General features: G+C 37.1%; 1 protein-coding gene across 6 annotated transcripts in view; it reads right to left on the bottom strand.

The window, feature by feature from the left end:
* MTMR1 (myotubularin related protein 1) overlaps positions 1 to 13,563 on the bottom strand; it is a 41,021-nt gene that overhangs the window by 14,910 nt on the left and 12,548 nt on the right. For 5 of the 6 annotated variants that reach the window (XM_082322838.1, XM_082322839.1, XM_082322841.1 and 2 more), the window contains 7 exons: positions 13,145 to 13,294; positions 12,200 to 12,388; positions 11,524 to 11,709; positions 8,218 to 8,424; positions 7,314 to 7,406; positions 2,435 to 2,548; positions 320 to 496 (listed from right to left, as the gene is read on the bottom strand). In XM_082322838.1, the coding sequence (XP_082178964.1) occupies positions 320 to 496; positions 2,435 to 2,548; positions 7,314 to 7,406; positions 8,218 to 8,424; positions 11,524 to 11,709; positions 12,200 to 12,388; positions 13,145 to 13,294 (1,116 nt within the window). The remainder of the gene's footprint in view (positions 1 to 319; positions 497 to 2,434; positions 2,549 to 7,313; positions 7,407 to 8,217; positions 8,425 to 11,523; positions 11,710 to 12,199; positions 12,389 to 13,144; positions 13,295 to 13,563) is intronic. The other variant, XM_082322840.1, reaches the window with a different exon arrangement.

Raw genomic sequence — 13,563 nt, 5'->3', positions numbered from 1 at the left:
AAAGTGTTACAAAGTATTATAGAAGAGTTATAAAAGTAATCTTCTGACAACCAAGACTGTTAATCTGTTACCTTTGACAAGCCAATAAAGTGATACTGTACCTCCCTATCCTACTGATGACTTCAATGAAAACATAATTTTACCAAGTTCTGAACACATCCTGCATCTTCGAGAAAATCACCGTTTCCCCTATCACCTGAAATACGTGCAACAGATGAGCGCTTTTGAAATTAAATGCAGCATTCAACACTATGAAAAATATTTTTTTTTAATCTCTGTGCTCTTCACTAAAACATAAAAGTCATGTGAAAGCTCATACCTGAGGCCGCATCCTTGGGTTCCATCTGACGTAGTAGTTCACCCACAGCTCCAAATGGTTCAGACTGGCAACAGGATACAGGACATGGTTTTCATAGTTTACGTAGAAAGGATTTGTGAACTCATCTAACTGGCTGTTTATATAGGACCACAGCGATATAGTCTTTGTGCTTACCTCCTGATTGAAAAAAAAAAAAAAATTAATTATATGGATTGCAAAACCTTAAAATACGAGGTTAATATCTACATATCAGTAATTTTGTCTGTGAAATTTACCTTATCTACTAGAAAATTGCAAGCACTCTGAGAACACTTCCAGTAGCTGATCATTAAATGGCCTTCAAACTTTAGCAAAACATTTGAACACTTATTCTGGTTCAAGGCTAACTGAGAAAGGAGATTCAGGCATATTATTTTCAGAGACACTAAGGTCTAGTTGAGAAAAAGAAAGCTGTACAGCGCATAATTTACAGCAATGTTTACAGTTACTTAAATATATGGTTACACGCTGACCAACTAAAAAAAAATAAAGTTAAATTAGCTTTGACAAGAAAATAAATGAAGAGAGGTGTAGTTTGGAAAATCCAAAACAGCATCTGTGAAAAATAATTATTCAGTTCTCCCACTCACACAATTTGCTCCTATCAACTGACATTATGCTTTAAAATGCCTATTTTAACTTTATTTGCACGTCTGAAAGTTGTATTATTCTAAATGTAATCAGCATAATCATGATTAGATCAAAGACTGGAAATCTGAACTTACATCAGATTCATCTCGCAATTTTACACTCCTTCAGTGTTGTAAAGCATGTGTTTCTACTACCGCTGTGTCTTAAATTGCATTTCTTTATTGAGAACTGCATCTGACTATTCATTTCGGAAAGAAAGCTGTCTAGAAACCCTGCATTTGCTGAGAATACGTTATTCAGCTCCATCTTGTGGTATTTACATGCAACTTTTTCCCTACAGAAGTAGCAGAGACAAAAAAAAAATAGCAGAGCTAAATATGGCAAGGAATTGTTACTTGCTTTAAAAAATAAGAAGTATTAAAAACAACAAAGCCAAAAGTAAGTAAAAGTGTACTTGGACTATTAAAAAACTTTTATTTTTTTTTTTTCCAAACTCAAGAGTATTTCATTCAGTCCTAACTTCATTCATTTAGATATTTTAAATTTCCGTAGTCTTCAACCGTAAGTTCCATCTAATTATCTCCTAAAGTGACCTGCAAAGTCACCCATATGAGTTCCTTTGGAAATTGTGAAAGAAATGCTAATATAATTTGAAAATGGTTATTTAAAATTGTATATGTTGGCTAGAAATATCTGAAAGACGACTTTCAAAAACCCTCAAACCCCTGAACAGATAATAACTAAAGAAAAATAAGTACCACCTCATTTAATAGCAGGACGTTCAGTATATATTTCTCATACCATGAAATTTCATGTCTGTGTTGTCTTTTAAGATTATGTGACAAATGTATCCAAAAACACAGCTCAGATGTTCTTAGGTGTCGTGGTTTAACCCAGTCAGCAACTGAGCACCACACAGCTGCTTGCTCACCCTCCCCCCAGCCGGTGGGATGGGGGAGAGAATCGGAAAAAAAAGTAAAACCCATGGGTTGAGATAAAGACAGTTTAATAGGACAGCAGAAGAAGAGAAAAGAAGAATAATGATAAAAGAATATACAAAGCAAGTGATGCACAATGCAATTGCTCGCCACCCACTGACGGATGCCCGTCCCCGAGCAGCGATCGCTGCCCCCCAGCCAACTCCCCCCAGTTTCTATACTGGCATGACGCCATACGGTATGGAATAGCCCTGTGGCCAGTCTGGGGCAGCCCCCCTGGCTGTGCCCCCTCCCGGCTTCTTGTGCACAGGGCAGAGCATGGGAAGCTGAAAAGTCCTTGGCTGGTGTAAGCACTACTTAGCAACAACTAAAACATCAGTGTGTTATCAACACTATTCTCATCCTAAATCCAAAACACAGCACTGTACCAGCTACTAGGAAGAAAATTAACTCTATCCCAGCTCAAACCAGGACATTAGGTCTTGTATTCTAAGCATTTTCATATAAAATCAACAAATTAAAAATGTGTATTACACTAATTATTTACCTCTTTTAATCTCTCTTTTTCACAGTTGCATAAGAAAGTCCCAAAGAGACAACTGTAAAGGTGATCCAGAATGGTGATCAAAAATAACTCGTTGAATTCAAAGGCTGCAGGAAACTGAAATAAAAAAAACGGTAAAATTACTTTAAACTTTATTTTAAGCAGTATAGAAAGGAAGAAACTCAGAGATAAGAAATAACCAAACACTACTCTGTTCTAACCCACCCCAAACTGTTTTCAACATATACTTTATTTCTCTTGTTACAGGACAATAAATAATCAAAAAAAAAAAAAAAGATGATGACGACATTTAAGAGCTTTATTTCCTATTCTAACATTCAATGAAGTGGATAATAAAGACTACTGCATGTACAATGTGCTTAACATATATTTAAAACGTTTCTTTCACTTTCTACCCAAGTAAGTTACTTTTCTCCATTTCACCCCTTGAGTTTACCATCACCTATGTACAATAAGCCTTTAATCCCTCTTCTTTTATATTGGAAAGTAAATCCTGTATATCTGAAATGAAAGCGCTGTTACTCCACTGAGCATCACTAGGTATTTTATTCACAAGCAGAGGTTACCTGATACATTCTAGGAAAAAGAGTAAGAAATTTGAAAAGACTCAAAATGTTTAAGATAGATCTTAATCTGTAGTGCTCTAAAAATCATAAAGGAAGAAATTAATGCAAACTGCATGGGCTGCTACCTATTCAGATGGAAAAGGTCCTTCTTCAATCAAATTTTATGATAGGACTACATATGGCAACTGCTTGATGTGTCATAATAACTTTGCATTCAGTATGACAAGGGTCTCAAACACAGATACGGAATGATAAACATTTAGGAGAAAAAAAAAAATCAGAAGACTAAAGAAAAATTTAAGAAGTAGCGTTTCTCTCATTACCATGAAAGAAAATGTTGTAAGAGACTAATTTTCAGGACAAAAGAAACAAACTTTGTTTATTCCCACTAAAGGAGTAAATCTTTACAGAAGTTTAAATGCAAAGTTACAGATTCATAGGGAAGAACTTCCTGCTATATGGAGAAATCTCAAGTCAATATTTCAGATCTGAAGAAAGCAGCGGACTGGTTTCTGTTATATGCCACTGAAGAATACTGAACACCTTGGCATGAGTGACTCAAGAGCCGCTTTAAATAAATAAAAAAAAAAGACGACAAGTATAGCTAGGAGGAATAACGCAGCAATTGGGACTGCGGATGAACTAGCTGATCCAGAAATTCCTCTTCAGTGTCATCTGTGATTTACGAAGGGCAAATGTTTATTCATGTTGAAAGAAAAGAGTTGAGTAACACACAATGGGTGTGCTTGTATTAAACCCAGAAAGATTTAAGTTTTAAGCAATGTTCTTTTAAAAGAAGACTGATTTAAGTCAAACATTGCAAAAACATTGTCTTTCCAAGACATCTCAAGCTAAGATATAACAACTTGCAACTGAAAATTCTGAGTAAGGAAATCATCAATATCATGGCTCAAAAAATGAATGGCAGCCTTCCTTCTTGTGAGTCTGCTACGGATTACGCGCTGTTCAACAGCACGGCGTGCTCACACTGGGGCTTCTCTCTCAAATCACTAGTTTGTTTTCAATCACCTACCCATTTGTCTTCATAAAACATACAGGAACCTAAGATTATCAAATTCTCTTTTTCAGTCATGTTCAGAAGTTATCACTTACAGCACTTCCTTCTCTCTAGGAAATCATGCCAAAACTCAATTAAAATACAATGATGTTAACAACACAGCTATGATTTTAAAAAACTATGAACAGAACTTGATAAGCAGGTGTGCCGAACCAAGTCAGGAAAAAATTCAGTGGGTCTCAGACCTCAATCTCCTGCATCCAGCCCAAAGCAGCAATCAGATACAGAGAGCAAAAATAATTTGCAAAGGATCAAAATGATATTTGGAAATAACTTTGAAGACAAAGCCTCTCCTAAAGGGACTCTCTTTAACTGAAAGCACTTAATGAGCCTTGTCACATTAGGGTTCTGTGTTGTGACGGGTCCATACTAATCAGACAGATGCCGACATGGCCGCTATTCCAATCCAGTGAAGCATATTCAAAATTCCATACATCAGTGGTTTCACTCCAACTAATTTATTAATAAGTGATAGCACTTTATTGAAACCCTGTCTTTGGATACAAGAGCTGTACTGTTGGAGCTGATGTATCAAGACTGTAAAGCTTCTATTACCGCTGCTGAAAAATCACTGACCTAAAAATGCTTTCCTCTGTAGTTCCAAGCCCATTAGTGTCTGTTTGAAGATTCAGGTGGAAAAATTCCCCAAATGAAAATTTACTTCTTGTCAAATCCACTAATTGTGAGAGAACACACAGATCCTTAAAATCTCCTACTTGATGCTGCTGGAGTTGTTGGGGGGTTTTGTAAAGGAGGTATTTAAAAGAAGAATTCTCTTGTTCAAAAATCTGACGGTGCCAAGTGGCATCTGATTCAGAGACATGCAAAATAAACTTGCTTTTTAATCAATGAACTCGTTTTGTACTACAGTAGCATTTAAAGTTGAAACACTTTGCGGAATAGTTCTTATGATTGTGGAATTGGTCTGAATCAGATTAACTTAACACTAGATATCATAACAGAGTACACTACTCAAACTAGTGAAAGATGCATCTCTGGCAACAGATGGCATCCGCTAACAAACAGGACGCAACTTTCTACCAACTTTAAACATACCTTCCTCCTCTGTGGGTACTGTGCAGGAAAGGTAGAAAGCTACTACTTCAGCTGCAGAGCTACATGCAAATTTTACAGTTTTGTTTCATTTTTAACAGATTATCAGTATTTCATCAGATCACATGTGGCCTTTCCAATTTGACATCTGCTATTCAAAATCACCAGAATTTACTAACGGAGGAGGGAAATCACTTCACCATATGTTTTTGATTAAAATCTAATATCAACGTACTTCTCTCAAGCTCTCTATATTTGTGTGTCATGAAGACCATAAAAGACAAGGGAAAATATAAGGCTGTCAAGGATTAAGTTTCATTGTCTGAAGCTATCCGGAAAATTGTATCTTAGTGGGAAGTTAAGAGATTCTCTCACTGTATTAAGTCGACTGTTTTAAGAACATAATTCTCAGAACCCGAAAGAGAAAATTCAGTTGCTTTGAGCCCATGCCCAAACCCAAGCCCTTGCACCCTTCACAGTCATTAACACTTATTTGAGCTTTGGAACATTTCACGTATGTTTACCATGGATTCTAAAGCACGAAACTAACACTGTTTTACGAGCAAGTGATCTACATGAGGATAAAACAGAATCCTGGTTTTCATACGTCCATGTCGAGGTAATCGCAATCTTCACATCTATTCTCTAGGTGTTGAAGTCAACTAAAAAATAAAAATAAGTGGGCAAGAACTCTCCAAGAATTATGTTTTCAGTTTTTTTCCTGCTGCAAGATTAATGATTTTTCAACGCCACTGCTGTTCATGAATTTCAGAACAGTTTCTGGATCCAGGTTTTGAACAGATGTGGTACTGGCAAAATGTTTCACAGATTCCCCCCTGTCCCTTTCTTTTTTTTTAACTACAGGGAACTAAACTGTTTATAGCAAGAAACAGGAGGCAGCAAGGGAGATCACAAAAATAGAAGAGGCTGCTCTCAATTAAGGATCTCCCCAGAGGACTTTTGTTCCTACCAGGTGTTTAGAACTGCTTCTCTTTGCTATTGTTATTAGCTTTCCTCTGAGAGAGGCAGAATTTTTCATTTATTTTCTCCAGCCATACTAAACAGCACATTAATGCTGAAATATAGACACACAGAAAGAGAAAGTCTTCAAGGGACTGTGGACAAGGGCCCAGTATTACAGCAGGGAACTTTCATAAAGCAACAAAGACGACTGTTTTGAATACAAGTTTTGGAAACTATGATGTAAGTTTTTAAGAACCATGTTCAGAACAAGAAGACTAAGGTAAGAGATCTGGGAGTGCTAGCATCATAAGGAACCAGACTGCTACCCTCCTCTCCTCAAAACAAATCACATACTATACAGACTTCAGTATAATAGTTTTTACCATAAGAGCACAGATCTATGTTAGGCTTCAAGGAGGCGGGGGGGGGAGGGAAGGAAAAAAGAGGAGTCAAGCACTTCTAATTTACTTGGAAATAAAGCCTTCATAGGGACAACCTATTTCAGTAACCTCATTAAAGAACAGCAATATAAAAGCTCAGAAAAATCTTAAGTTCATGCTCATGAAGGTACAAATACGTAAAATGAAGGCTAAAGCCATTCTATAAGTTAACATATTCAGAAAAAAAATTGAGAATGTTAATATTTTGATATCTTAAATACCACTACTTTCAAAGATCTCCCCTGATCTAGAAGTAAAAGCAGTGTTGGAAGTAAGAAAACCTATCTGAGAATAGGCTTGTACGTTAGAAATGCCGCCCTGCATGCATAATGATGCCAGCATTAACTTACAATTCACATTTGAGACACACATAGAAGAACCCTCTCCTCCCCTCAGTTCACAATCAGCCTGGATTTTCGCTGTTTCTTAGGGACCAGATAAATCCATACAAACATTTACTCCACCAGTGAATCATTTACGTCACCAATAACCCTCATTTATGTGATCAGAGAATCCTTTGAAAGCCTATTTTAAACAAAAAGGATTCCTGGTATTTTGGTTTCAAGTCAATACTTCTAACTCCAGCTCCTTATACCTCACTTTGAGCAAAAAGTTTCCCTATGTGTGCATGGTGCAGCCATAGCACGACCAACTTCAGGAAAACATGCTACTGCTCTGCAAAGGAACATGTTCTCTTACATGAATTATGTTTCCAAGATAAAGACCGAGACCTCATCGAAATACACTCTTAAGCATCTTACCTGCTTTGTCATTTGCCAAACACAGTCGATGAACTGAAGGAAAATGGGAGATCTGTCTGCATCAGCATGATCATCGTCTCCATGTCCTACTCGCTGAAAGTCAAAACAAACTTTTCATGTCAGTCTAGTGTATTTACAGTACCATCCCAACACTTTAAAACTGAGTAACTCTTAAATATGTTCCAATGGTGAACAAGACAAGCCAATCTTCCATAATGCTAACCTGTACTTTTCAACTACTAAAAATGCATTCTAATAATAACTTACGGGCATGCCTTTGCTGTTGAGCAGAGCTGGAAAGACACTTGGTCAACAAAGCTGTGTTCCCCCATCTTTCACTGCACAGCCATTTATTTCTACCAGTGGGTCAAACTGGTACGTATTTACTAAGACTGCACTGAAACAATTATTCCATATCCACCTGCCATAACTACATGTCATTTCTTCTAAACCACCTTAGAGTCAGAGCCCACAAAATGTCATAATAATTTATGTCCTAATTCCCCACTAGCCCATGTGTTAAATAAACACTTCAACCTTAAATCAGAGTAATGGTTCCAGCAATTTTACCTTCTAGACACCTTAATTGTTTTCCTTGTTTCTCCATTCGTAAGATTGTTAAAGATGAAGCAATGTGTTACAATCCCTCTTCCTCATAAAAAAGCCATGTGATTTTTTTTAACCATTACGTTCAAGCCACTGATTCTTATTTACTTTATATTATACCTCACACACAGATTTCCTGTTAAAAATGAACAGGTCACAATTCCCTGACACACTCACACCAATAAAAGAAAGACACCAGAGATGATAACTAAAATGCGGCAGAGTATTGTGAGAAAACATGCTATTCAAAATAAAAGCCTTGAAGGTGACAAATCACACACTAAATCTTTCAGCTTACCATTGCAAATCGGTGTCCAAAACTTATCCATTCTTTCTCTATAAGAACTTCAAACCCCTTGATAGTTCTGTAATAGCTATCCAGCATAAGCATAGCTAGCGCAGTAAGCTGTGCAGTTCGATCCCAGCCATCACTGCAATGTACCACTACAGATGTTTTACCAGATTCAATTTTATCCGCAATTCTTACTGCTCCGGCAAGAAGCATCTTAAATAAACAAAAATAAATAAACAAGCATATTAAATACTAACCAAAACTCTACCCAAAAAAAGAGTTATCATTTTATACTCTTCAGGTTAATATATTGTAAAATTTCAGATTAATTACATAATCATCTGGACGAGATTGCTTTAGATTAGAGATTTCCAAGTGGTGGTATGCATACTCCTAGAGGTACAAAACTGTGTGCACTCTGTTGTCCAGGAGAGAGTTCTTACCAGCTCTCCACTATTAGTAGCATATAGCAAAAGGACCTGGGAATCCCTTCTCTAAATTAAACCTGAAATTCTGTATCATGATGAAAGACACAAATACTGTAACCTATTCCAAAGGCTGAAGGTTCAATGTTTTCAAAGTTCATTTTCACAGTAATCAATCACTCTTACTTCCTCAGCTTTCAGTTCTCAACCACCAAGTTTAGAGAAAGGGACAAACCATCCAGCTAATCTAAATCAAAATACAACCCAAACAAACCCAGAAACCCCTGGCTGGGCGCCTGTGCTGATCTGTCCATGCATGAGGTATACATTGTATTCAACCCATTAATAGCGTGGATTCAGAAGCATGCCAGAGAGCAAAGGATAGAGACACACAGGACTGAGACGACCTGCGTAAACTTGTTATTCTTCTCCCCCACAAAAACCCCTCTCTTACTCTCTTATGCCGCTCTGCAGTTTTTTAAAAACTTGAATAATCTCTCTCCTGTGAAGATTTGTCTCTGTACCATGACCTAACATGGCACTGAAAAATATGTGAAAAAAACCAACCCCTAGAACAGGACCAGAGGAGAAATTCCTGTTCTGCATTCCAACATCAGAAAATGGAATCTTGCAAAATACTTGCATTTTTCCCTTCCCAGGCATGTAAAAACATCTTCTGGGAAGCAGGAAAGCCAGCATCCACTGGAGAAGCTGTCCACAAGACCAGTCTTCAAAGCTATTTCAAGAACCATGCTTTAGAGACAACTTTAATTGATTATATCTTTCATTGATCCTATCTTTTATGGTAAAACTGAAGGATGCCAGGATGGAAATATCAGGAAACAATACAAAAGCTTCTATGGGAGAATAGAGCTTGTGGTCTGAAGTAGTTAATTGCCAATTACTTCAGTTACAAAGCTCCACTGCACTAAAAAAGTGCAAATATTTTGGTCTTCAATAAAAGCAGAAAACTAATCTATATAACATACAGGTATGCAATAGCTTGCTCTAAATTGTCCTAAAGAGAACACAGATGCCTCTGAAGGAGTACAGCTGAAAATAAAGGACAGAACAGACACAGGCAATAAGCAGAGAAGGGGAGACAGAAAACAGAGTTACTATTATCAGTAAATATCTGTGGAGTAGGTGAAGCATTTCATTCTACTTTGGACAAAAGCCTTCAGAAAACAGCTTCCTCCACAAACTATTATCATTCTTTATAGATGTTTCAGAACTTAGCAACCATCACGGTATTTCAGTTAGGGTTCCTAATGAATAACTGGCTTTGGATCGGTTTAGAAAATAAGAATTGGTTTAAAAATAATTAATAGCACAAGTTCTACCCTGAAAGACAGAAAATACCCTGGAGGGCATAAGGAAACATCCTGGGTGTGCAAAAAGCACCAAGTGACTCTACTCCTGTTGTTACCACTGTCTTCACACACAGGACGTTACTGGTGCCTCCCCAGACACTCCTGGACCACCTTCAAAGTGCTGTGGGTGGCCAGTACTAGGAAGGTGAATTTCCAGTGATTCATCACAGTAAACTGGGACACAATCACGCTGATCTCAGACCAGAAAACAGGGGATGCATTAAAGCTGTGGATTTGTTAATTGCTATTACAAGCCAAATCAACTAGGCAAGGAAGGCAAGCAATTCTTGGATAAAAGCACAGGGAGATACTATCAACACCGTTAACACGGTAATGGCAGCTTTTAAGAAATCAGGCTGCAGTTTGTGCTGTCAATACCGTAATATGAAATATCGCATAAGGGACAGATTAAAGAAGAATGTTACATGTATGTCAACTTTTTAAAAGAATTTAAATGGAAGTTCACATTGCTATGCTATTATCATCTGTGGAACAGTGGTATCAAGGTCCACTTCTGACATCGTCTGAGCCCAGGAACCCCACTAAAGTCAATGTCAATGAAAGGTGACCACTGGCCCACACAACTCCACTTTAAAAAATAGACTATTGTATTTAAGGCCAGGCTGGTAAGAAAAGGTTTCCAGATACTCAGATTCCCAAAGCTGTTTGAAATAGTCCAACTCCAAGAGAACAAGAAAATTAAACTGTTCCAAAAGATCATTAAATTTGTTTAATTCTTAATTTGTTTGCTCCCTCTACTGGTTCTCCTGCAGCAGTCAGCAAGCACTAGTTAATAGAAGAGTAAAACTAATGAACAATCCCAAACGTGTTTTGCATGAGTGACATTTGAGCCAGTTGCTAATAAAACAAATTCCACTCCATCCACATTCATCATAAATAGGGGAGTGAATGTGGTAATGAAATAATCTATTCCAAAAGCTGTTCAGAGGTTAGTGAAACAGACTGTAAAACTGAGTATGGTAGTGATTTATTTTAATATTATGTTAAATAATAGAGCAGATTATAACCCAGTAGAGCACTGACTATAAACAGCCCGTGAAAACGTAGGTGCCCAACACATGAACACTAACGTTGCATTGAAGGAGGAAAGGATGAGAAAGACTGCAGAATTTAGTGTCAAGTCCTTTTGGCAGTTGTTCAAATATAATCTGAAGTTCCCAGGGCATTCTTCCAAAAAGCAGGGATAACCTTGGACTGCTCACAAACATTCCCTCTCAAGAAAATAAAACACTGTCCAACACTAAACACGATACTGTGCTATCAGGAATTAACTCGTTACCTACCAATACATAAAACTGGAAATAGAAAGTTATTATGGAATGCTTAAAATGCTATGTTCTAAGTGACCATTCAAAAATTAAGCTTTTTTACAAGATTATTCTGATCAAAGCAATGTGCTTAAATCTAGACACTATTTTAGTAATATTTTCAGAAATGCAAGTTAAAACATGGTTTAAAAAAATAACTGATTTTTAACATCAGAAGTATTTTACCCTTATATATTCCAGCCAATGTGTGGAGTCCACATTTGATAACCACCGAGTCTCATCAATAGTAGGATAAACAATTTCTTTAAGTTTACGCAGGGATTCTCTCATTACGTGTATATTATGAATTTCCAGAAAGACCAGCTCTGCATTTGGGTAGGCACTTTCACTTTCATATCCTCCACCTTTTGCCTGTCATTCAAAAAATGAAAAGAGACTAAAAAAAGAACATGTACAAGGACTTCCGTATGAGGTTGAGAGTTATTTTGGTCAGGTTTCAGGATTTTCTGAGAGAAAGGATTATTTTAGCACTAATAAAAACATATTTGGGGCTTTTGTTTTTCTATGAAGCACTAGGGTTTTTTTTTTAGGTGAAAGAAATTCTAATTGTAATAGGCTATATTTAATAATACATTCCTATACCTTCCCCTTTTTACTGCTGAAACCTTTGGTCTTCTGTGGGCTTTACTGCATTATTTCTCATCTATGTCTTCATACTGCCTTCAATTCCCGCCAGCCTTTCCAAAATGCTACAAGCAACCGACCTTCCTTCCCATGCCCTCTTTAGAGACCCTTTTATATCTCTTTTCAACATCAAGTTCTCCTCATCCTCATCTCTTCCTCAATTTTCAGCCTTGTAACAAAGATAGGACTACTAATGCGAGTTATGATACCAACCTACCTTGTTTGTGTCTGCAACACTATTCTGTCTGGCATCAAAGATGATAAGTTTATGCGACTGAGCATTGGCATCCATTATTGTCTGCAAGTATTTTTCATCTTCTTTGCAACGCTTATCATTTGGGCCTACCGATGGCTGACTGCATCGTGTTATTGTTGCTTGGCTCTCAGGATGAATCCAGGATAACACCTGGAATAAAAGAAAATTATTTTAGCTTACTATACTACTACAAAAGCAGGAGGCCAGAGTGCAAATGGACAATCACACTGCCTACATGGCATTATTTGCTGGCAAATCAACAAATGCAAATTTAAGGACAAGCTGATGCAAAACCATATTGACAGCACACTAGTGCTGCTTATTCCAAATCTGAGCTTGAAATACAAAGTTTATTCTAAACATCTTAGCTTTCATTTCTGATAAAAACTGTCTGCTACTGCATCTCACTAATTAGAAAAAAAAGAACAACGGAGGAAGAAAAACTGCTTCCAGGTGGAAGTCTATGGACCTGTACACTACCTTGCTAAGCAGATCCATAGCATGAAAACTGTCACCATCTAACATATTTAAAGGGATTCTTACGCTGTCTGCAAAACTTGTCTATTCTCAAGAAAACCACTATGGCTGTAACACATTCAACACCAAATCAGAACACAAGCTAATATGTGAATTAGCATCAGATACCATTGTGGCTTAGAAGCGTTAACTCCAAACAAAAATTTATTACACAGCACAATAACCAAGCAATTAGACTCACATTTGAGTTGCTCTCTTCAGTTCTAAACCCATCAAGCCTAATTCTTCTTTCTTTGCCCCCACACCCCCGCTTCCAGGAAGGAAGCCGGCCCACTGTTATTTAAAAAAAAGCCTAAAGGAACTCTGATAATTTCTTATAAGCTACAAATCTGTAGAGCACTTTTATCTCCTTGTAAAAGTGTCACTTACTGGAACTCTGCCTTTTGCTCTAAACGCTGCCACTTTTGAGAGGTCATCATCCTTTACACTGGTTGGCACAACGAGAACAGCAGGATACGTATCACAAAGCTCATAGGTGCTGTTAATTTTGGATATTTTCCAACTCTCATTGGGCAAGCCCTGTATGAAAGCAAAACATTTTTGTATTTTTCAGGTTAGACCTTTACATATCTGAGTTTGGGGCGATGAAAATTTTTATATGCTACGTACTTTTTTAAAAAAATTGTGCCTACATTTTTCTTTTAAATAAGCTATAAACTTTAGGTCTTCATATTGAACCATAAACCAAAACACTGACAGTCTTTCCCATTTATTATCTTTAAAACTGATATGCTAAATAACCATTTGAATAGGCTGCACGCTCAGGTAAAAAGTGATCATACAGTGAA

Source organism: Platalea leucorodia (assembly GCF_965183815.1).
Source record: "Platalea leucorodia genome assembly, chromosome: 10".
NCBI lineage: Eukaryota > Metazoa > Chordata > Aves > Pelecaniformes > Threskiornithidae > Platalea > Platalea leucorodia.
Note: the sequence above shows the minus strand (reverse complement) of the source record. Positions and strands in the feature narration are given on the sequence as shown.